This window comes from Oreochromis aureus, linkage group 17 (assembly GCF_013358895.1).
Source record: "Oreochromis aureus strain Israel breed Guangdong linkage group 17, ZZ_aureus, whole genome shotgun sequence".
Taxonomy (NCBI): domain Eukaryota; kingdom Metazoa; phylum Chordata; class Actinopteri; order Cichliformes; family Cichlidae; genus Oreochromis; species Oreochromis aureus.
Window position 1 is genome coordinate 15160386 of NC_052958.1, and position 26439 is coordinate 15186824.

At 40.5% G+C, this 26439-nt stretch overlaps 1 protein-coding gene across 7 annotated transcripts in view; it reads right to left on the reverse strand.

Moving 5' to 3' along the window:
• Positions 1 to 19164, reverse strand: part of magi2a (membrane associated guanylate kinase, WW and PDZ domain containing 2a) — a 252987-nt gene extending 233823 nt beyond the window's left edge. For all 7 annotated transcript variants that reach the window (XM_039600931.1, XM_039600930.1, XM_039600929.1 and 4 more), the window contains exon 1: positions 18686 to 19164. In XM_039600931.1, the coding sequence (XP_039456865.1) occupies positions 18686 to 18986 (301 nt within the window). In that variant the 5' untranslated portion in view covers positions 18987 to 19164. The remainder of the gene's footprint in view (positions 1 to 18685) is intronic.
• Between the last annotated feature and the right edge of the window lie 7275 nt (positions 19165 to 26439).

Sequence of the window (26439 nt, forward strand, 5' to 3'; positions counted from 1 at the left end):
GCTTGTTTAGTCAAATAAAGCCTGTTTAATTGAAGATGCCCTTTCTAAACCGCGCTGCTTATTTAGCTTGACAAGCAGGAAGACAGAGAGGCATGCAATTAACTATCCTGCAGCTACTCAGGCACAGATCATTACAATCAAGCGTGAGTCACTGACAATGCATTTTTTAACATAATTTCTTGTACTTGCTCCTTGTTTTTCTTGTATTATGAAAAACTACTACCACGGCCAATGAACGATCTAATCAAAGTGCCATCCAAGTGCAGAGGAACTGGGCACAGCTGAAGATTTAGAAAAAAGGGCCTGACTGTTGTACAACTGTGACACATTTGAAGATTAGTCATCCAGCTGCTTGCCAAATAATAAAAGATGTTCTCTCTGAGGCTGAGCCAAGGCCAAACGCTATATTCCTTGCATAGTGCAAAACAATCTGATGTAATTAAAAATATCTCTATTTAAAATGATATGCAGTATCTGGGATTGATGCCACTCATGACACACAAAATCACTTTATTGCAAGAATGAAAAATGGAAGACGCCACTGATGAAAATAACTCCTCGCTTCCTTTAAATGCGTCGTGTGAAAATACAATAACAGACTGTGGTGACAATTTAATCTCATTGCAGTTTATTTTTTGTAGTGAAGCAAAAAGACAACAGTAGAATTTTTATGTTTTTTCAGCACACTGAACTATGCATTCTCTCTCAAACAGACGACAGTATTACTAATTACTTTGGAGTTTTTCTTTTGCTTTGTTTTTAATACAATAACGTAAAAGTCAATTAAGTAGAAATCAGTACTTCAAATCACGTGCAAATAAAGAAGTAAGAGCAAAAAAAACAAGATGCTCAAGGTTTTTGTGTTAAACGAAGCATAAATTGGTGGTCAAAGCTGTGTTTGTCATCAGATGTGCTGAGTAAAAAAAACAAGTGCAGAGTGTCTTCTCCTCTTGCTGTCTGTCAACACTCCTTCCTTCCCTCTTTTTTATGCTTTCTCTGCATCAATTGAGCATCAGGTGTTTGTGTCTCTCTCATTGCCTCCTTGTCTTTCAGACAGACCCGTGGAAGGCATGAATAATGTCTACGAGCGCGGGGACTGCACGGCCTCTTCATCTCCTGTAACTATTTTAACATGCTTCTCTCCCTCAGCTCCCAGTGGAGAACGGGATGAAATGAGTGTGTGAATGCAAAGGATGGGGACAGAGAAAAAGGATGATAGAATAGTGACAGTGAGAGACCATGCTGCATATGTAAAAACATCCCAGGAGTGTTGATGTGAGCTGGCTTAAAGCAGCTGGAGGTGACCTCGCTTCAGGCAAAACTAACATCATGGGCCGGGCGGAGAAATGTTGCTAAAGGGAAGCTAAAGGCTAGTGTGAGAGTTGACAGGAATCCCAAAAAGTCAAAACTACATTCTGACAACACTGGTCTCAAGCTTATGAACCACTGGTGTGAAAGAGGAGAGTAAGACAGATGCGGTCAGCACACAGATTTGTTACAACACAGAGACAGTTATTGAATGGACATGCTAATAATGTGTCTCATCGCTCCTTGTAGAATCTATACGGCTGGGCATTAAATCAATGTCTTGTTTACAGTCTTATTGCAGACTCTTTGTGTAGTCAGAAACTGCTGCTGTGTCAGTTCTGAACAGCAATTCTTCTGCACACACCACAGATAGATCAATATATCAGGTAGACACTTTTGTTTTCATCATTGTATATGTGCTAAATGCCATCATTGGTCCAACAATACAGTCCACTTTGCTGGATTACACATGTAGCAGTATTCCTTTTGAAACTTGGACCACAAGGAGAAGGAATTTTCAGCCATTCCTACTAAAAATTTTCAGTTCCTCGATCCTGTTGGGATGTCTTGTTTGAACAGTCATCTTAAGGCAACGCTGGAGCATCTTAACTGGGTTAAGGTCGGGACTCAGTCATTACATTACTGACTTTTCTTCTTTTTCTAACATTTATTGATTTATTTGTGAACTTTGGGACATTGTCTTGCCTAAGCTTCAAGTCTTATATTTCTACCCTGACATTCTTCTATAAAGGTTCTGGGTGCAATTTACAAGTAATTGTTCCCTCAGTGGTTGCAAGACATTCAGCCCCTGAGGTAGCAAAACATGACGTGACAAGTGCTAAATGAAGACATCAAACATGCAACAGTGTGTGTTTTAAGTTTAGATTTGTCTATTATTGTGACTGGGATGAATATGAGAGCGTGCTTTATAACAAATCAAATGAGAAATTCTGGTAACTCCAAAGGCTTTGCTAACTTTTTCTTGCAACTGTACATCTAATCAAGCATACATCACATCATATGAGCAGTGAGCGATATGAAGTGGAAAATACAACATGAGCATTATCTTTGGTTTAAAATTTATTTTACAAGATTTAGTGCACAAATGAGAATGATTCAGATTTTCATGTCTAAGCTTAATTAGCTTCACCACTGGAAACATTGGCATACAGCTTCAGTAGGTCTGTCCAAAGTTTAAACATGCCTACCATATCTAGATAGACCAAAAGCTCCATTTTCGTCATCTCAGCTCGAGCTAAACCAAACAGTGAATGAGTTTAGATTTTCAGGAGGAAGACCTCAGTTAGCATATTAAATGTTAAAAGTTCATGACAGGCGATTGTGGCTCAAGAGCTGGGAGTTCACCTTGTAATTGGAAGGTTGCCGGTTCGAGCCCCGGCTTGGACAGTCTTGGTCGTTGTGTCCTTGGGCAAGACACTTCACCCGTTGCCTACTGGTGGTAGTCAGAGGGCCCGGTGGCGCCAGTGTCCAGTAGCCTCGCCTCTGTCAGTGTGCCCCTGTGGCTACAATGTAGTTTGCCATCACCAGTGTGTGAATGGGTGGATGACGTAATGTGTAAAGCGCTTTGGGGTCCTTAGGGACTAGTAAAGCGCTATATAAATACAGGCCATTTACAGGCCATGACAGTAGAAACATACTTAAAGCATGGCTTGTTTTAGAAGGGTTGCCAGGACAACCGACATGGCAGCACAGCTTAGGTTTGAAAAATCATACGGACAAAACACAAAACTTACAGATAAATGTCCTTTGGACAGATAAGACTAAAGCTGCAATGTCTGGCCATAATGCACAGGGTCACTTTTGGATAGCTTATTTTGCAGCCACTAACCTGGAGACTTTGGAGTCATTGAGTCAACCATGAACTCCTCTGCATACCAAAGTATTCTAGAGTCAAATGTGAGGCTCTGTCCGACAGCTAAAGCTTGGCCAAAAGCACACAAAAGCAAATCTACAACAGAATGGCTGAAAAGAAAAGAATCAAGGTTTTGCAATGAGCCAGTCAAGTCTAGAACTGAACCTGATTGAAATGCTGTGGCAGGAAAATTAAATAAATGCCTCAATAAACTGCAGCAAGAACGGACTAAAATTCTTCCACAATGATTTGGAAGACTGATAAAAGCCACAAGGAAAAAAAAATCAGTTAAAAGTGATCGTACAAGCTAAAGAATCATAGTGTATACTTTTCACAGGACTGCATAGTCATGTTTTGCAGAAGAACACACAGACAGACAGACATCGGGGAGACTGCCGCTCAGGAGGTAGAGCAGCGTGTCTACTAATCAGAACGCTGGTGGTTTTCAATTCCTGATTGCATGCCAAAGTATTCTTGGAGATATTGTATATGTATATGTACCATGAACATCTGTTTGGTAGTAAGTCAGAGTGACTGAACCTGACAAAATGTTTTTCCGAGAAAAAGGAAGTAGTTCTGCTACTTGTAAAAATGATTATCCTCAAAAAAAGAAAAAATCTATTGTGCCCAAACCAAAAGGGAAAGGAACAACTCAAATGGATACAAATGCAACCATCCTCTCTCTCACACACACACTTGTGGTAAATAAAAAGAGCATTTGATCCTCGCCAAGAGATTGGCAGTGAAGGACAGAACGACCACCGAGGCACTCAGAAAGGCTTTAATCGCTCCATATCGATTGTTCCCTTTTTTGGTGAATCAGCAACAACTGGTAAGGGCTGAGGAGTTTGCTTAATATTCCTTTCTCTCAGAGAGCAGGTCAGCCAATTTCACCCTCCCCAGTGTCTACGCTTCAAAATATCCTATTTAGATCTCATTTATATTCATACCACTGGCTGTTTGAGGATGTCGAATGTGAGCTTTTCCCTACATGAAATATGAAAACTTACAATATCTCCCTCTGCAAAATCTTATGGTATCCAGGGGGGCATCTATCAAATTTTGCAGGTTGCACAACAGCAACTTTGTGATTCATCACGGCTTCACAACCCAAATCTGATGTTTTCTTTTGGTTCATCATCTGCCTAGAGGGCTGCTGGGTCTGCACTATTCCACTTTCAGAATTTGAGTGGCTTTTGATAAAGAAAGGGCCCAAAGGAGGCTGAAAATAAGCTTCCTCTATGCAGAAAAAGTGTAAATATGACAGCTGTGATTTGTTGCAAAGATGAGAAGAATCGCCACATCTTTTGGACAAAAGAAGTGTCATTGAGATTTGACAATAAGATAGGTAGATATTTTATGATCAGTGAGAATTCCTGCCAAACAAACAACACGTCTAGTGTCTCTCAAAGCAAATCTGTGTACATATACAGTATGAAATAAATAAACCATTCACTGTCTGGAGCTAAAAAATACTGTACATTTGCACTTACTGTCAAAACCCCCCCGAAAAAACATCCGCTACACAATACATGCTCTCTAGGAAACAGATGAGAGTTGCAGTTCCTCTGTCTACAATTCATTAAAATTCACAGACTTGCTGCAAAAACAGTCTTGCTAATTGCTGGATTACCAAAATCATTCATCAATTATTAAGCTACACAAGCTCCCTCTCCCACCAGATGAGCACAGGTAAACAGATATCCTCCTGCTCAGACTTCACCTGTGGCTGGCACATTAATAAAAATCCTACTTAGACAGCATGTAGGTGTGTTGACATGCAAGACTTTTAGCCCATCTTTATTTAGAAAACCAGGACTAATAAACTCACCAGTTCTAAAGTCATTCTTGAACTAAGTCTTGCCACTTGGTATCCATCTCAGTAATGCCTCCAGGCAGTTGTTTGGACTGTTATTATGAAGCCACTAAATAAATGCATGAGGAAACAGCCAATGGTAACGGAGACATAAACACAGTAAGTCAGAGACCATCATGAACCAGTCACCCCTAAAGTAATGGAATCTGGGTGCTCTTTTATTCTGCTGCTATGGGCCCACTTTACTCCTTAGAGGGACAAAAGAGCAGATTTGCAAGTTAGTCAATTAACTTGTAAGCTACGATAATTTGCTTTTATTATGACTAATTGTACATCCATCCATCCATCGATCTTCTGCTGCTTATCCAGGTCCCAAGTCAGCTGAGAGATATCTCTCCAGTATGTCCTGGGTCTGCCCTGGGGCCTCCTCTCAGTAGGACATGCCAAAATACCTCACTTAGGAGACACCCAGAAGGCATCCTGATCAGATGCCTGAACCACTTAAACCGGCTCCCTCCATAAATCCCCCCATTACCGTGGTCGAGGGTTTGTGCCCTAGTGATCCAATGAGCTGGGGCAGTTTGTTCCTTGTAGGCACAGGACTGTTCAGAATACAGTTATCAGGGCCCCATTCGGGAGTTAGACTTGGGATGCGGCTTGAGGAAAAACAGACCAGGCTCCAGGCCTGGGCAAAGCCAGAAGGAGCCACATGGGCACAACCACCAGTGGGCACACCACCTGCAGGAGGCACCATAGGGGGTTTGGTGCCTTATGGATTTGGCGGCCAGAGCAGAGGGGTGGCTGTGGCTCAGGTGGTAGAGCAGATCAGCTACTGATTGGAAGGTTGGTGGTTCGATCCTTGGCTTCCCCAGTCTGCAGGCCAAATATCCTTGGGCAAGATACTAACCCCGAGTTGCTCTCCGATGCGTTCATCGGAGTATGAATGTAGTTTACGTTGCACTTGAGTTTAGAAGTGCTTGTATGAATGGGTGAATGAGGCATGTTGTATAGAGCGCTTTGAGTACTACGGGAGAGTAGAAAAGCGCTATATAAGAATCAGTCCATTTAGCAGAGACCCTAACAGTCTGATCCCCGGTTCCCAAGACGGGCAACATGAAATGTCTCCTCTCCCGTTATTGTAATTTTTAATAAATCAAGAGCTGCAAATAATTTTGACATATTACTGGCATTGCTCTAATCACGGTAAATGATGGCTGCTCAGTTTGCTTATTTGTCTTTGAGCTCAGCATCACTTCAAATATCAGACTGAATATCAGATATTAACATTGCATTTTTGTGATACTTTGAGGATTCATCTAAAGCCATTAGTTTTTACAGAGTCCAATTACGTACATTCCCATCATCCTCACCTGCACTGTCCATTGACAAAATGATATTATTCAGTGTATTAAACTGCACTGTCACTGTGACCTCTTAAATAGTTTCCTGCACTCTCACACGAGTTAAAGGGAAAATAAGAATTTTACTTTCACAGAAACAGCTTCACGCATTCTTCTATAAATCAAGTTAACTGTAATTCAATAACACAAAGACACAAATGCACACAAAAACACCAGTGTACTCTGGTATCCAAATTTAAATAATGCACAGCACCACATATGAACACTATACACACACAACTATTTACAGCCTACTCATTGCTCAGTCCTTAGAATTTTTCAGCTTGCCACAACAGATGGTTGATGTTGACAAGGAGGGAAGGACAGTTATGTGTGTGCGCGCGCGTGCGTGCATGCGTGTGTGTGTGTGTGAGAGAGTTTGTGAGTATGTTATCCTTATCATTACCTGTCCCTAGAGGTGAGCCTGGCAGTCAGACAGTGTAACAGAGGCAACGACAACAGCATCTCTCCACCAAGCCTCTGTCAAGCATGATTGGACAGGATGTGGTAAGTGGTGCTAAGGCTCCAGGGAGGCACACATATATAGACACACGCATAGACACAAACACATAAACACACACAGTGGAGGATAGCAGGTCTTTATGCGTGCATGTGATGTGTCTGTTTGTGTATCACACTGTCTGTGTTGCACTTGCTGGTGCAACTTTACACTCTCAGTGGGGTCTCTGACAACAAGACAGATGAGTCTGACTGCACTGACAATCATTACCGCCCTCCCAACAACAGTGTGTGTCTCTGACTCAACACAACTTCTCAGGGATTGCCCAGTCCCATCTTTCAAAAGCCCAATAGACCTGCCACCAGTCCAAAGTCATCATCACTCACATCACTCATTCCATTGGCTAGGCATGCACCATTGACTTGATAGTGTCATAACATACCACTTCTCCCTTGAGCTAGTGAATAGCCTGCATGGTGCCATGTTATAGACTGTTCTTTGGTATGGATTTCCATGCTTGAGATACAAGTCTGCAAAACATTTTTATCTTAACCTACAGTTTCTGCTGAGACCTGCTCTTTTTGTATGAATCTGCTTAGCTGTCAGCTATGCAGCATGCACAGTTATATGTATAGTTGAAGACAGTGACTCAACTATTGCAGGAGCAGTACTAATAACGGAAGTCAATATGCAACCAAAGACTTGTAAATAAAATTGGAAGGTTCAGAAAAAAAAGACATGTAATGCCAAGATTTTAATGAACGAGCGTATCTTTTAATTTATGAATCTCTATTAAATTAGCCTCTCTGGCTTCACGCTGTCAGTCAGAAACAAATCATTTTTGCTGATGCAGAGTAAAAAGCAGATTGCAACAATTCAGAAACAGAGGTTGAATCCATGTTTCGTGTCCTGCTAGACACGAACCAAACTGCCACCACAGCTGTTACTCCATTTCAACCATTATTACACTGCAAATAGAGGCAAGACGGGGTGTTGAGCAGGAGAGACACCGTGAAAGCGCAGGACCTCAGTGCATGAACATAAACACAGACACAGTAGGAGGATTATGTGACAGGAATGTCCAAGAAATGGTGGGATTCCTTCATCTCTATAGCTAAAGACCTCAGTCAGACAAATGGTGATGCTCGAGGAAAGTGTGACTGGGGTCTAAACTATTAAATTTATCTGACTTATTACACTTTTTGTGTTTCTGTAGACGTATTTTTTCAATGTAAGTTAAAATAGTTTGGATAAAGGGCATGATATGCTAAACAGCAAAGCAATCATGTTCATTATGCTAATTAGCCATACGCAGCTGTGGTGTTAACATGTGACCCAAACATAGTAGCCTTGTAAGCGCAGTTGAAAAAATATTCCGGTCAAAAAAGAACTCAAAACCTAACAAATAATGCACTTTATTTTTGTACAAATAAAGTCTATTTATTCAAAACTACAGTGCCTGAAAAATATGCAGTCACAGAGTGAGCAGTTAAGCTGCTGCTGCTCTGCTAGCATAATGCCACCCCTCCTGTGTAGATAAAAATCCCAGCCTTTATTACCAAAGATTCAACAAAATCCTCAGGCAGACAACCAGGGAAACCAGTTTTGGTTTGGTTAAAATGTCAACAGTAAAGCCTTGAAAAATTTTAGGGTAATCCCAGGGAGGTTCTAGCATTAAGAAAACTCTACCCCCTCCAAGCCAGATCTGAGAAAAAAATTTTTTTTCCTTGCAAGCGCCTGATGCATGAAGGGTTTGTCATTTAAAGAAATTTGTCACATTAGCATAACCCTTTCTACTCTGTCTACCCTCTTTGCCCCAGTATTTCCTAAGCTGCTAGCTTTCTTTAACTTCCAAATTGCCCTAACAATAGGTTGAAGTGTGGCTTTTAGGGCACATACACGCCCAACACTACTCTTATACTACAGTAAATACTTGGTGTTGCAGTTTTTTTTTGTTTTTTTTTTGGTCTGTAACATTCATACATAATTCCCAAAAAGTTAATCAATGGCGGCAGTAATGAGACAAAGTTTGAGGCTCAACTTGAGCAAGAAGATGGGACTGCTTGTTGTTTTTCTAACGTCTAAAATTAACTCTGAATTATAGAAGTTCACATTTAAAATCAGAGACTTGTCAAAGCCAGTTGTGCCCAATCCTGTGGGAACTCAAGTCTGATACAACTTTGGCAAAAGCGTATTGAAAGTGACATGTATTAAAAGTGCTGGGCTGACAGACTGACCAGCACTGCTGTCTCTATAGAACCATGGCTGCTGCCATTTCTGACTTGCTAAAGCTCCCCAAGCTCAGGCTGCTGTAATGACTTTCACTGCCACCAGCTAACACAAAGTGGACACCCAGCTAGCAGACTTGATTGGCTTCAGCTTACCTAAAAACGCTCCTACCTGCACCCCCAACACCACTAAGCGAAGCTCAATCAGCATACGGTTCTCAGTCACGCTGGAGTACAGCCACAGTAAGTGTGTTCTCACTGTAGAGGCAGTGAAAGATACAGTGACAGGCTCCATAGCTGGCTGCATTAATGCTTGGTGGAAGCTGAAATAGGAAACTGAACTGGGACATTTGAGTGTGCAGGAAGGATAGAGTAAAAGCAGCAGTAGATGTGATATAAAGCTAATTTACCTTGATGCTTCAGCAGTAGCATTTATGATTTTATTTTCATGCAGATTTCCCACTCATGACAGCTTCTTTTTGCCCATGGACGTGACTGCTTAGAAACCATTCTGCATGCTTAGCGTATACCTGACTCCTCGCTAAGAAGCAAACAGCAAAAGACGTACTGAAATAGGTTAACATAATTGTGACAGAAACTACAGTGTCGGGGGTGAGAAGCCCGACAATGTGTTAATTTCTGCTTATCAGAACACTCGCCTAGAGTTGCATCACAACAGCATCTGCCGCTTTGTGTTAATTCTGCTAACTTAAAGTTATGACATCCTGCCCCTCGTTCTCACACAGAGCTTTGCATAGGTGAATAACTCATCACCACAGCTAGCTGTTTCAGCATGCATCACTGCTATTTTTTCCTCTTACTTAATGTACACAAATCACCAATCTTAATAGGGATCAGGAGAAGTGTTAAAAGAGAAACAACAAGCTGATAAGCTGCAAGCAAAAATTCCAACATGTATTGCACATTTCAAAAATCAAATTCCAGTTGCTCAAGGCATCGCAAGTCTCCCAACCCTGTTATTAACTCCTGACAGTTATTAACTCATTAGTCATCCTGATATCAAGGTGCATCTTCCGGGGACAGACATGGGTGTTCATTCAGTGACTTGGCTGTACTGTAAACAGCCAGCATACTCGTTCCTTTTCTTCTGTAAACTTCATGGTGAACAATTGAATGCAACTTAATGAATGTCTGAACCCAGGAGAGAGACTCTGAAAATGTGCATCATTATTCTTTACTAGCATCTAATCCACAGGGGCCACAACAGCCACAGGATGTAGTCTTAATGCCACTCTTACATTATCCATAATGTTCTGCTCCAAGCACAATTCATCATTTCTCTGGGAATGTAACAGTGCCGTACTTTCTCTAATATTCTTCTTTGTGTTTTGCGGACATCCTAATTATGTCCTACAGGGCACACCTGATTGCTGATGGCAAACTAATCTAATCCTCACCTCAGAGACTAATAAAAGCCCTGCTATAGTGTGTGTGTGTGTGTGTGTGTGGTGGGGGGGGGAGGATAATACCCAAGGATTTCAGTTGACATGAAAAATTAAAGACGCATTACATTATGTAGGAAATTAAGTACTTAAACGCATAAACAGTACTCATGTTCACCAAAAGAATCAAGATCCACATTTTTAATTACAGAGAAGAACACGGTAAAAGCTAACAATCCAGACAAGACATCCCAAGAGAAAGAGAGAACACCTTTAGAGTTGTGGCATTAGTGAAGCAGCAGAGCACTGCAAAAGAGAACTTGATGTATTATTCAGAAAGGCCATGGACATCTTTTGGAGATCAACCATGCATGTAAGCCAGTCATTGACCCTGTTCCGTGACTGGAGGCAGAAAGAAGCTACACAAAGCACAGCTTATTACTGTTTTATTGGAATGTAGCGGCCTCATTGTAAAACAATAAGGTAGCTACATTGCATTAAAGTACTTTAATTACTGGCAGTATGTCTACTTCAACTTGCTCTTCTTTTTAAAGGATACAATAAAAGTTACATTTAAGGCTGTAAAAGCCAATCAATTAATGGCAGTGCATAGTGTTTACCTGCTGTAATGCCTTAGTTGTAATACTGTGTTACTTATTTCCAATAATTCAAAGATAGTGTGAGAAGGTGTGGAACGATTTTAACGACTATTCTTTAAAAAAAAGGTAAAAACTCATTACAAAGGTTTTTTGTTTCTCTGGCACCAAATGGGAAATAATTACATAACAAAAGAGAATTCAACACGCAAACAAAAAATGTCATTATCAGTATTGGATGTCAGCCAAAGAGGCTTGTCTTTAGTTGAGCTTAAGGACAGGTACACAATTTCAAAATTTCAAGACCACAGAGTCCTGACTAGTCACAGTAGTGTTAGTTCAAAATAGTCAGTGTAACAGATGCCACTGCGCTGTCAATGTTTGGAGCCGTTTTGATAAAAAATAGGCAGTGCTAGGTTATTCACTAAAGCTAGATTGCTTGGTTTCCATAAACTGTACTGATTCATCATAAGGACAGAGTTCATCTAATTAGCTACAGGATCGTGCAAAAGTATTGAGCCACCCCTCATTTTTTTATATTTAGCTAGGAAAATTGTAAAAAGGCACACTGACTGATTGAAACATGGGCAAACATACAGTAAATGCAGTATATAAGGCAACATAGCTTGCCTAAGAGTTCAGGCTTTCTTTTAATTTCTTCAAGTAGTCTTCAGGAATAGTTCTCCAGGCCCCTTGAAAGACATTCAAAGCTCATCTTTGAATGTTGGCTGCCTTTAGATGATCCCATACTGCTAAAGTAATGTTGAGGTCCAAGCTCAGGAGGCCAGTCCATGATTGATAGGGGTTCAGTGTATGTTTCTCTATCCAGAAATGCTTTTTCTGCACTGGAAATGTGTTTGGAATCATTGTCATGTTGAAAAATGAAGCTGTTGCCAATCAGATGGTTTCTAGATGTTATTGCATGGTGGCTCAAAATCTGACGGTATTTTATTTATAATTCCTTTAATTTTGACAAGCTCACCAACAACACTGACTGAAATGCAGCCCCAAAGCGTAACAGAGCTTTACAGATGCCTGTAAGCACACACTGTTGTACCTCTCTCCTACCTGCTGAAGACGATTTGAACCAAAAATTTCATAATTTGGATTCATCACTCCATAATACCTGTTGCCACTGATTTTCAGTGCAGATCTTGAATAATTTGGCATACCTCAGCCTTTTCCCCCCGTTTCCCCTCCCTTAATAACGGTTTCTTGACAGTCACCCTTCTATTGAGACCGTATCTGATGAGGCTTCAGCAAACCACAGATGGATCAAATAAAAGGTGAGATGTATGCAGGTCTCAATGGCTTATACAAAAAAATGAGTCCTCTGAAAATTGTCAGATACAAAGACTGGACTAAAAAAAATCAGTGAAAGACCAGCCGATGTCCAAAGAGAAATCTTGAAAGACTAAAACTGTTTCCGCAACGGTTTCTTTCTGACATCTTGGTTTAACACTTTTCCACAGGAGTGTAAATAACAGACTAATAACACATTAGATTTTCCCTTGCCAAAACCAAACCACATATTTGACAAAACTTCCAAACACCTGGATGGTCCATAGCATTTTAGACATAATGCTCCAAAATGCACCAACAGCACACAGTAAAGAGCTCCAACTTAATGACACCTGTCATTTAACTACAGTATCCAATTGGAAGAGCTATAATACAAGCCCCACTCATGGGTCTAACATGGGTCAGATCCACTTTTGAAGCTAGCTTTATGCGGCAGCTAGAGGGACTGCAATTTTTTAGCACTTCCGCTCTGGCTTCACTTTTCGGCTTCTGAGATTGCCCCTTGTTCAAAACCTCAAATACCAAGGGTTTGTGAGCAAAGGCTTTGTTTACAGCTGGGTTTGAGCAAAACCTTCAGCTACCCTCAAGTACACTGCGAAAACACACAACGCTCAGAATTTCAAAGCGTATTCTACCCACTCATTATTATGGGATGTTGCTCATCCTTGAATCATATTTGGGTTTATAAATTCAAATTTCTTTGTAAAAAACATATAAATAAATAAAAACACACAATAATGAATGAGAACCCAATAAGTAATCTGTCAACCATTTATGAATGCGAGGAGCACACTACATTAAGAACAAGGACATCAGAGAAAAAGCTCTGCTTACAAAAAGAAATACATACTATAGAACAGTCATTGCTGGTAAGCTGTTAATTCAAATGTAAAAGTATGAAGTGAGACCTCTTCAGCATTGTGTGATGCCATTTTCACGTATGCAATGCAGCCATGAACTTTCTTAGAAATTTTTCACAGGATCTGCACAGTCCAACCTGTTTACTTATACAAAGGGAGCTGATTGGAGGAAATACACAGTTAGCAAGCGCTCATTATGTGTTCTGCCTCCTGCTTCCTGGACCCTACACTCAGGGAGCACCCCAGTGTAAACCTGGCAGGTATGCCTCGAAGCAGATCATCTCCTTCTGTATGCTACATGTAAGAAAGGGACACTCTAGACAATGTCTCACCCTGATTCTACTCATAATCGGGATGGATCTTGTGTTTACGTTTTGATCAACTGATACATCATTCAGTCTAATGGAAACACCTTCAAGTTTCCCAGAGTCCAGCTTTAAAATTTGCCCGAGTCAGTGAAAATCCAGAGGCATTCAGGATGCCCTGCAGCGTGTCTAAATTGGCCATAGTTGTCTCTCTGTTGGCTCTGCGATAGACTGGCAACCTATCCAGGATGAATGGATGGAATAAAGAATTTGTAAATTTTCAAAAGACACATTTACACGTCTTTAACACTTTTATCTGAGGATAAGATCTACACACTAAAGCACTAAAGCCAGCAAGTTCAGGTGAAAATCTCAAAACACTGAATGGGTAAGTAGTGCCTTTTCATGTACTGTTGTCATAGAAACATTGTTACCATGAGGCGCCACAGACTAAGACAAATTTTCTCAAAGTTAAATGAGTTTAGCAGCTTAAAAAGAGAGAGAGAGAAAGAGACAGAGAAGAAATGTTTCTGTAATACTTAATATAAAGGCCACAATCTCAGATCACACACACACACACACACACACAAAAGCTAGTCCTGATTTGCCACATTTATCTAGATAAAAAAGAAGAGTGTTGCATTTATGATTACAGGTCTTATATAATAAACTCTAGACTCTAGAGGAAAGCTGGCTCTGAGATTAATAAACGTAAGCTACAGTGAAGCTTGAATGTTCATAATGCCTTTAGACTTTTATTTTTATATTTCTGCAAAAAAAATTATCAGCTGTAATGAATGGAAATGACACATGTGAGGGTCAAGAAGATCTGGTGTGACACCGCTGTGTAGCACAAACTTTGTCACTCTTGCCTGTCACCTTTTGAGAATTTTCCTGCACTCCTACACAATCTATTCCATTTTGGGACATTGCTGGTTTTCCTTACATGAACTGCTTGCTTCAGTTCCATAACATTTTTATTCGATTAAGGCCCGAATTTGGTCCTTCCAAAACATTCTTTTTTTTACTATTCATTGGCAGCAGAACCTGTGTACTGATTGTAGCTGTCTTCCTGCATGACCCACTTTGTCTCGGGATTCATTTCATGGATTGGTGTCCTGACATTTCGCCTTAGTATGGTATTTAGTGGTGTCTTCCAAATTGATGGTTCCATCAATGACAGGGGGGTTCAAAACAGGTCTTAAACCATGACATTACCACCAACGCGAGATGCAGTTCAGATGTCTTCACCTGTCACAGAATGAAGAGTTATTGTACAGCTTTATAGAGAACAGTAGGAATGATTTCCTTAAGCATTCTTTACAGCAGCGAGGTTGAATCAGTCTGAGGGAGAAGGAGCTCCCATTCCCTCACAAGTGTGGAGTGGGTGTCATGGGTTGTTCATGATGGAGAGCAGTTTGTACAGTGACCTGCTGTCCCTACTGACTCAAACGCCTCCAAATTTGACCAATGATGCTTCCAGCCTGGCGGATTAGTTAGTTGATTGAAAGTAGTGTGAAGCAGGGCACTTTGGAAGTGTTCACACTTCTAAAGTAGTGTGACGTAACATAAGTGCGCAGATATTAGCTGAATAGGAAAAGGGGTATTAAGTCACAATATTTACCTTCTCCTTTATTCCATTTCTAAACTTCTTAATAGTTTTTTTCAAGCTGCTCGGCCTCCTCTGATGTGCATGCCTACAAAGTAGGTTTTGAAAATGACAAGAGTGCATAAATTTAACTAAATTATTTTCTCGGTTATAATTAGAGTACCATCTGGAAACTATGTACTGACATTTTTGTTTTTGTTTATGCGATACTACTTGTCATATTTGCTCAATCCAGCATGAAAGTTGAATGAAAACAGTATTTTCTTCATTTTTGTGACATGTTAAAAAGTATTACACATTTTTTTTTTGCATTATTGTGAAATATAACATATATACATATCACTGCTTTAATTTTTTTTCTGTATTTTAGACATTTTTTGACAGATCCGTTCAAAACGAAAGATGCTCCATTTTCTTGTAAGAAAAGCCAGTGAAGCTTTTATCCTTAATAGCTTTTATCTTTAATGTTCAAACATGACCTCAGATTTCAAAGTGTGAAAAAAAAAGCTGGAAGTTGTCCGACAGACCAAAATGACAACATTTTACAAAAAAAAAACAGAAGAAGAAGAAGAAGAAAACAAATCCCAGTGCTTAGACCCAGTGGGGGTGTCAGGCCTGCGGATCTGGTCCCACGCCTTCAGTTCCTTTCTGCGAAAGTTCTATTTTAGCCTGAAAAACATGGTTTGAACAGCCTTATGGGTTGTCCATGTGATCTTTTCTTAAACTGCAGGCAGGACTCCTTCATGACCTTCTAGAGTACTCCTCACCTCCCTTTTGGACTTTATCTTTTTGGACTTTATCTTTATTGCTTAGAGATTCTTGGAGAGGACATTATTATTATTGTATTTTCTTAGTTTGGACATAATGTGAAACTTATGCACAAGTTAAATAAGGAAGATCTGTATTCACTCATTCCTCGCCACTTTTTCATGCCGTCTAACTCAGTTCTGTCGTCATTACTCCAATCTTCAGTGCGCTTTAAATCTCAGTGCTCTTCTACCATTCTGCCTTTCAGACTTTCATTCATGCAAACCAGGACCTCTCCATCTCATCCTGGCCAATGAGAGATCTTCATCCAAGTCTCCACCCGCTTCATCTCCATCACTACCAGTGTCTAGATTCTGACTGAACACATCTCACTCCAAGCTCACTCTAAAATTTACAGTTAGATCTTGATGTACAGATACTTTTGGCACTCAGATATGTAATACTGGATCATTTCCTCAATCACTAAATGACCAGCTGACCTCTTTTCTGTCTCTCATCTGTTTAATACTACTTTAGTTCATATCTATGCACAAATACAGGCATTTCTAGAGTTCACCAACTTTCAAGCAGCACGCGATAAACAAAGAACTAACCATAAAGATAAAAAAAACTTTAACAACACAGTCATATTACCATATAACATCAGAACAAGTGGACTAAACTGTGCTCTCTGACTCGCTCTGCTCAATAAAGAATCTACTGAGACAGATTATAGAAGTTTATGTGCGTCCGCTTGAAAGTGAAAATATTTATTATTGGGCACACAGCTGCGAGGGCACTGCAAAAGCCTGTTTTTCCTCCATAATATTTACTTAATGTACATATCAATCATATTAAAAAGAGCTCAACACTGTAAACAACCAATCGCACAAACACGAGCGCAGCTATGGGAAAATATCAATCACTTGGAAAATTGCTGGAGGATATAAATATTTCATGAAAAAAAAGTTAACATATTAGTTTGGTATAGGCTTGGCTGCCTTTTGAATAAATCCCTGGGGTGACGATGAACACACACACACACACACAGATACACTTATGCAAGCACACAAGCTAAGACTTTGATCCAAAGCTTCTTACAGGGTTTCGCTGATTTTTCACCCCAAAATGAGATCCCACAGATCCCGGTCCCGGCGCACAACACCAGACACGGAGAGTCATTAGCTGTCGAGATCAAAACCACAGACAGCCAGAGGAGTGTGTCCGTGACATAAGAGCTGCACATCCGGAGGACAAAGCTGACAAGAATGAGATGAGTTTGAACCAGGGACAAGTTAGGAAATTCTTTTTGACTTGTGCTCTTTTTAAAATGTGTGTTCTGGCTACTCCATATACTGCAAAACCAAACATTTCTTCAACAAACTATATAGCCTCTGGACCACATAATCACAGCCTCATGTGTATCCAGCGCAGCTACTACACTCACTTAAGCAATCCACAGCACTTCCCATGTTAAAAAAAAAAGGAAAAAAAGAAGCCCTCTGTAGTAATCCTGAGGAGGGGGGGCTTTTGCTGTTTCATTGCACTGAATACCAAGCTAACGGTGACCTTATCATACTTTATGATATATTTCATTTTCTGTGACACAACTATAATGTTGAAATAGGGACTCTGGGATTTACTCTAATATTTATAAAATATCCCTTCCAAATCCAATTTAGTCCACTCAGTGAAGCACAAATTGGATAATAAATATTGCATACTTAAATGTGTGCTCTGAAGAAAAAAAAGAGAAAAATTATATGTAATTCAAAGGTTAAACTGAAAATATAGTGCAATTTTCTTTTATTTAAGAATCTGGAAAGAATAACAGAGGTTCCATTTGGGCAAATGGCACATGCATTAAACACAAAAATGACCAGTTCTTTTCATTTATGATCATCTCCTCAAATACATGTAGGCGTCCATAAATGGCCAGCAAAATTACCCCAAAAGTGGCACAATCCTAACAGCTTGCTATTACACAAAAACTGACAAAAACTTATCAAAGTCAGTCCTGATTAATTTTCTTTCAATTAAATAATTGCTTCTTTTTCTTCTTCTTTTTTGTTTTTAAATCAGGGCATAAAATGTCTCAGCAATTTAGATTTCTAATTATAAGAAAGATCATGTATGGCTGTAATATTCTGCTGAAATAAATGTGTGTGGAAGGCTCAATCCAATTTAATCTGATCCAGCATCTCACATAATCCACTGTTTATATCTGTGGTATCATGCCAAATATATCGGATTAATACTTTGTTACATTACTGCAAGTACAGCATGCCTAAACTACTCCATATCTGTAGCTAGTAGCTGGGTTCAAGGCTGAAGGAGTTGGCGCAATACTTGTAAATGACTTCTTATGAATTATGAATAACACTGGAATGTGTTTTCTGACTGCCACAACTGTAACACACCCCCTAACTCGGACGAGTGCCAAACACATCAGGAGCACACCACGACCAACACAAAAACACGCCAGCAACACCTCTTAGATAATCGTTTCTATACGCCTAATAAGTGTAGCAACAAAATAAGGGCATAATTATAATATATATGTGGCAAGTATGTGATTTATTTGCATGGTTTACTGTAAGTATGGAGCCTTAGGGGTAAGCGCATCAGTTTTGGGAAACAATAGGTGCTGTCAAAAGAGAAAAGCGCGTTCAGGGAGAAAAAAAAAAAGAAAGAAAAAAAGCTAACGGTTTCCAAAAAAGAACCGAAAGAAAAACTGCGACATGGGAGAAAGTTGCGCCGAAAGCTTACAAACCTCACCTTGTTTGACACACTTGAGTCGGAGGGGGTCTTTGCTGTGCTTGACCACAGCATGGACGTCCCTGGTGGTGAGTCCAGCCACAGGGGTATCATTGACTTCCAGCAGGAGTTCATCCTGGAAGAGTTTGCCGCTATGGCAGACCGCTCTGCCCGGGAGAAGCTCGCCGATAACCGGGAACTGTCCATTCTCTGCGCCGCCCTTCAACTCCAGCCCCAGTTCCCCCTCCTCATTCCTGCAAAGGACACTCTCGTGGACTTTGTTTGTCCAGTGGTTCTTCTTCTTCTTCAGGGTCTTGGACATGGCTCAAAGAAGGGGAAAATCACATGAGTGCGGCTGTGGAAGAAGTTTTGTCGTTCTCGGAAGTGCCTCACTGTCACGGCAACACTGTAAAGTGATCGGTTTCAGTGGTAAACGCCAGCTGTATCCATGTCCTCGCACACACTCACGCGCACAGCAGCTGGATCATCAGCCTGCCTTTACTGAGAGCTGCCGAACTTGTGCCGCCTTCAGGGGATGTTTTAAAAATCGGAACTCACACGATCGCAGTTTACGCAAACACCATCTCGAGGAAGAAAAACGCAGTTTAGGAGAATTCACTCTATGTGAATAAGTGATTGTAAGAAACACTACATACACTTAAAATTTGATTTAAAAAAAATAAATAAATCTGCGTAGATAATGATTAGGACCTGCTCCTGGAGAAATATAGGTGGTTTTGTGTGGTGATGTAAGAAGTTATATTATTAATTAATAAGTTTAGTATTCTTGTTTCCTACTGTAGGACATTAACCAGTAAAATGTAGAAAACAAGACTCAAACCAACTGCAATCTGAATGCATCTACCAGCAGAAATGCAGTAATATGCAGTGAAATATTGTGCTTGTTCTTAATGATATAACTAGATTATAATTTGTTATCATTTCACTTTAAAAACTTTGCTGACATGTTCAATAGAAACACGTCATCTTATTAAATAAATCAATGAGGCAAATCAGCTTTTAAAAACATTATTTGATCGTTGTAAAACCTTTACTTGCATTCCACACTTTCCAAAAAGGAAGTTCATCTTGAGCGCCAAGAAGAAAGCGCTTAAAACTTCTCAACTACGAAATGCAACATTACCAGTGTCATTTGAAAGCGACATCCAGCTTTGACCAACCCAACTGACCCGGAAGTGAAAGCTGAAGAAGGAGGAGGAGAGAGACAAGGGTTTTCCCAAAATCCAGCTTTCAACGGAAAAAAAAAGAAAAAAGAAAAAGGAAAGGGGGAGGCAGAGCAGCGGTATTTCCACTGGTATGGCAGCAAAGGAGCGATAATAACAGGGGTTTTCAAACCACAAATATGTCTCTTCTGTTTGACACTTGTTTACAGACACTTCTAATACTACAGTTTTAAAATAAGTGCGAAGTATCTGCCACAGTGTAGCCTGTGAGACCATAACTAACTATAACTTTAAAGATGTGATCAGCTGAGTCTGCTCAAATTTCTTTTTCCTCCCCCAGCATCATTGCGATTCCTTTCTCCTTAAACGTGACTCTGCATCAATTAAAGTCTCCTTCTGGTTTGATAAGAAGCTTTGAGGGTCACTTCAGTGTATTACTTGAATTGAAGCCCCAAACACATTTTTTAAACATTATTTTCAGGTGAAGTTGATGGCAAGATTGTATTTACTTGAACAGCCTCAAGGTCTTGCGTGACGTTTATATTACGGAACACTTTCAAAGGCTGCAAGTATTTATCAGCTGAGAATTCCTCCTCGTTATTGATACTCAGATTTCAGAATCATTTGTTCCCTCTAACGGCATTTATGATCCGCTTGCTTAGTCGGTTTGTTGTAGGCCTAATAGTGCTGTCATGCGCCAGGAAAAAAATGGCTCTTAAGTGAAAATCCCCTTGTGTTTATCTCCGACTAGAGGAAAGGGACATAAAGCAAATGGAGAATTGGCTGACTATAATCCGTCTTCAAACAAGTGTGTGTTGTGGGTCTTTCCGTCACAGCATTGACATCCTCCAGTCTGGTTGATGATGAAGCCTTTTCTCACGTAGTTACTGATCCCATTCTCAGTAATGATAGTTTGCCGCTTTGCTGCCACAACTGTATAGATATGCAATGATAATTGCTGTTCTACAATGCAGAGTTATCAGTCATTCTTAATCCTTTTCAAAGCCTTAAAAATTGCATTTTTCCCCATAAGGAAGCATTCCAGTAATGACGTGAGATAAGTGCCCCTGTTTCAAACACAAAACGGCTTCCTCTTGTGTCATTATGTCATTCATTCCACCCTGTTCAAGGAAAGAGGTTGTTTTTGAGAGTTTTTTTATTCATTCATTCAATTAACTGTTCAATAATGTTTTCTGCATATTGCCACTACTTGTAAAATACCAGTAAAAACTGGTGGAGATATTGATACCGACAGCAAAGGACTCGATCATTAAAATGTTTTGTAAGCAATTTGAATTGTTATAAAAAAATGAATTAAAAAAAAGAATACCCTGGAAGCTGTAAGTGGATACCGAGTGAGGGCAGCCTTACAGTGCATGGTGTCCGCTGCATCAGTCTGGTAGTCTGGGGAAAGAAGATGAGCCAAATCTGGTAATGAGTACAATAACTGTATAGGAGTGATAAAAACAAAAACAGGGTTTTTTGGAGGGGGTTTCATTGCACCGTGAGCAGGCAGATTAACTCGTGTTCTGTGCAAGAATGGGACTTTCATGGAATAAACAAAAATAGATGGAGCACTCAAAGTAGTGCAAAGCTGCACAAAGAGCAATTCATGAAGGTCATAGTAGTCAAACTGAAATGAGGAGTGCTGTGTGAAAGTTTTTTAGATTTCTCTCATTTCTTTACAATTTGCTTCCAAGGAGCCAAACTTGAGTTCTCCAGGCTTTCTGAAGATCTTTTAAAGTTTTCCTTTGGACATTGTCTGAGTTTTCACTCATTTATAGTCCAGTCTTTGTGATCTTCACACTTAGTACTGGTGGATATGTCTTTCTAGAAAGCACATGTTTGGCAACAACCTTTTTTTTCAGCATGGCAATGACCTCAAACACATGGCCAGCACAGTAAAAGCATACCTGGATAGAAAAACACATAATGGACCGCTATCAGTCATGGACTGGACTCTCTAGTGCCTGGACCTAAACATTACTGAAGCAGTGTGGGATCATCTTGACAGAGAACAGAAAAAAAAAGGCAGCCAACCTCCAAAGAAGACCTTTGAATGTCCTTCAAGAAGTCCAGAGAGCTATTTCTGAAGACTACTTAAATAAATTAAAGAAAGCTTTCCTAAGAGAGTTCAGGCTGTGTTGAAGATTAAAGCTGGGCACACTAAATATTGACTTTCAAGCTCATTACAATCATACAGACTCCGTTCTTGTATTTCCATGTTTGTTTGCACATCTTCCAATAAATCTCGGCACCTATTTTCTATTTTATGTGTGATGGTGCAAGACACTTGCACAGTGGTTGTCCAGAAGTTCTTTGTTATAACGCATGCAATGAATTTGCTTTTATGTAAAATATGAGATGCATAAGTCCCGTATAACTGAGAAGATTAATACTATTCTTTTATCTTTATGTCAAAGCTAAGCCAACTTTGAAATCACTATCCTGGAAGCAGTCAGAAATGTAGTAATCCCCTGTAAAAAATAGTTTTCTGTTTGGTGTAAACAAACAACAGATAATATTATAATTTCTGAGCTATGTTACCCATGGACACTCATCATAGCTGTACCTCCACACACAAGAAGGCACATGCAGCAAGCACAAGACCTTGAAGCATGTGTTATACTGCAAGCTCGACTTACCTTCAGCAGGGATGCAGAAACACATATTTTATCATCTAAATATGTAAAAATATGTACATTTAAACTTTCCCAGATTCAAAGTCCAAGAAAAAAAACATTCTGTTTTGTTGAGCAAAACAAGGAAATGCACATCTGAAGATATAATTGCAAAACGGACATCAAATCAACATTGTTTTGCAATTAATTTCTGCTCAAAACAATCTTTGCTGTCCTTGAGTCATGATGACAGTAAAGCAGCAGACAATGCTCTGTTGTCTCCTCAGTGGGGTTTGGAGAAGTGCCTCTGCATTCCAGAGGTGGGAGCACTGCTGAGTGAAAATTAAAAAAAAGAAGAAAGAATGGAAGCAAAAGAGAAAGGGAGTATTTTAACAAGGGTAGGAATTCTGGAGGCAGTGTTTGAACAAGGAGAGGAATGCTCTGCGCGTGGCAGAATAAGTGCCAGGGAGGTGAAGAGAACAACAGCCCAGGAAATGAAAGGACTGGAAAAACAGTGTGGGATTAAACTGTGTAAGATGTGCTGGGTGGGCTCCCGCCTGCCACACTGAGCCCTTAAAAGTGGATTGAGGAAAATGGGTTTTTACAACAAATAATGTATATGTTTGGAGAAGAGCATTTTCAAAATTCCTGTTTATGTGATCGTTTTCCTGGAAGCACAACACACAGTACACAAACAGACACTTCCTGCCTTTTCTACAGATTCAGATTGCAGGAAATCATTCTGTTCAGCCATCAGTCACATCTACACGACCAGATGGGAGTTCATTGGCTCAGCCAGTGATGCTGCCCCTGGGATTGCTACACTGCTCTGCTACATGATGTAATGGTTATGACAGGCCTCATTGCAAGATAATTAAAGCTGGTCAGAAATAAAGTGAAACTGCCTGACGATGGCTTCCACTGCCAATGAAAGAGGAAGTTAATATCCAGTCTGTGCGAGCGAACGCTGCCGTTCCAGCTCCAGCTGAGTCATTTTTGGTGATTTGGCAGGTTGTTTTACAATGTCACACTCCATACAGGAATGAGTGAATGACTGAATAGAAGCTGTTCTTTCTGAGCGCTCAGTGTGGCCACTTTGTCTTATTCAAGCCCGGTCAATCTCAGGCATCTGACCTGTTTACTTTGCTGCCATCTGTTCTACCTCGCAGCACAGAAAAGATTCAGTCCGTCACTCTCTGTCTCCTGTTGCTTGACCTCAACTGAAAAAGAAGTGCCAAGAGATGTTCAGCTCAATCTCATACACTGCCCATGTCATGGGGAAACGCTGTGAATACCGAGAAAATGTGGAGGCAAAACAGAACATCTGCAAATTTCCCAGATCCCAAATATTAATATTTTCTTATTTTACTTGTTACCTGACCAAACCCAGAGATATTCTTCAGTTTACGTCTTGTAGAACAAACCACAAATTGTAAAAGCTGGAACCAGAACTATTATTAACTTGTCATAATAGCACGGCCACTAACAACTCCAACATCATTGTGAAGTTTGCGGACGACACTACAGTGGTGGGTCTTATCACCAACGGTGATGAGACGGCCTGCAGGGAGGAGGTCAGCGCCCTGACCCACTGGTGTCAAGACAACCATCTCACCCTCAACGTCGCAAAGACAAAGGAGCTGATAGTGGACTTCCGGAGGTGCAGAGGAGTACACACCCCCATCACCATCAACGGCGCCGCTGTGGAGAGAGTGAGCAGCTTCCGCTTCCTTGGTGTACATCTGGCTGAGGATCTCACATGGTCAGTACACATAAACAAAACAGTGAAGAAGGCGCAGCAGCGCCTCTTCTTTCTCAGGAGACTGAAAAGATTCGGCATGAGCCTCCGCATCCTCAGGACCTTCTATCGCTGTGCCATTGAGAGCATCCTCACTGGATGCATCACCACCTGGTATGGCAACAGCACCGCTTACAACCGCAAAGCTCTCCAGAGAGTAGTGCGGTGTGCTGAACGGATAATTGGAGGTGAGCTTCCCTCCCTCCAAGACATCTACAGGAAGCGGTGCCTGAGGAAAGCGGGGAGGATCATCAAGGACTCCAGTCACCCCAGCCACAAACTGTTCAGACTACTTCCATCAGGAAGGAGGTTCTGCAGCATCCGGTCCCGTACCAGCAGACTGAGAGACAGCTTTTTCCACCAGGCCATCAGACTGCTGAACACGTCATAGACACCTCACCCTCACTACTGGAACTTCAACATTATGCACTCCATACTGTACATTAATGCCACTGTTTTGCACATACCAACCTCTGTATATTTTATATATCTTATTTTATTGTTTACTCTATTTCATTTGTAAAACATGTATATACACACTATATACACACTCACACACACACACACACACACGTAGAAAAACATATTTAGTATACACATTCAGTAATGTATATACCTTTATATATGGTACATATATTTATTACTTTTTAGATTAGCCATTTTTATATTTTGCTTGTTGCACGTTATTGTATTTTGCACAACTCTGTTGCTTGTGAAGCTCGCACACAAGAATTTCACTCGCATGTACTGTACCAGTGTACCTGCGCATGTGACGTGACAATAAAGGTGATTTGATTTGATTTGATTTGATTAATAATTGCCTGTTTCAGTTTCAGGTGTGTTATTAATATGATATATTGTTTAAAACAAAAAACTGCTAAACTAATTTATTGAAGTCAACGTATTTAAAAATGAACTGCTGTGTGCCAAAAGCTGCAGCTTCCGACCATTTTCTATGCTTGGTTCCCAATCGATTTTTTTTACTTTTGTGTCAAGCAGACGTCAGCAAGCACTGGGTTATCTGCGGAAGCCAGGTGAGGGGCAGCCAATCAGAAAAGAAGTGGGCTTTTAGGGAGGAGGGGGGTTTAAAAAGATAGTTTTATGACAAACTGCAAGTGAGTATAATACAAGTTGTTAAAGTTAGCTTGTTCTCATTCAACTTCATTCTTTTATATTTGACATTCTAATGCTTCATAATAAATTATAATAACAGCACAAAATAAAATTGCCAGACGCCATTCTTCCTCCATAATGTTAGGTACTATATGTAAGACACTGAATGTTGGACTTTTACCGGTAATTGAAAATTTTTGCACCATTGTGATTTTAGAGAAATATATTTGACGCTCAGAAACTGGTTCCTCTAAATTAAAGCAACAATTGCACTCTCACTCATTCACTGGAATTAAATCACAGGTGTTCTAGAAATTGGTTGTGGTCACAAATTGAAGAAAACCTGCACACCTTGGCCCCATTCTTTGATTAAGAACAAAGGATTTTGACATGAACGATAGACGCACAGTGACTTTTTTGTGTATTTCTGCAGCATGCTGAGCCCCGTCTCAGTACAAAGTGAAAAAGCCACTGTTAAATCACGATACAGGGCAATGGCCTCTCCCGTGCACCTCCACTGCATCGCCCCCAGCTGCTTTCTGTTGCTGATGAATTAGTCAGTACATGCATAATAGCACTAGAGGTAAATCAAAAGACCTCAGGGTGAAATTCAGGGCTTCTACCATCACCGCATTTGATTTGATTGTCCTTTGCATAATTTTTATGGTATTTTACCTTCACTTGTGACCGATGTTTTAATGGTCTGTTCTCTGCCCTGCTGTCTGACTGTTAATTTATGGCCTCTCTTGGCTTCCACACAGGGCGATTTAGGCGGCATTCTGGCACGGTTGACTTCTCACGAGACCGCTACTTCACAAATCCAGCTCTCCGCAACAACATCCAGCATCTCCACCTCTGCTTTTCCTCCCTCATTCCTCCTCCCCTATCAGCTCAGACAGATAAGTACCTCACTGAGGGCTTTAAACTGCCTCTAGGGCTGCAAAGAGTCCCATTGCTCAGCCCCGCAGACACCAGGTTCTCCTACCCTCTCACTGGGGAAAAGTTGCATTTACACTATCACAGTCAGTCATCTGCCTTCACAAGGTGCATCGTTCATCA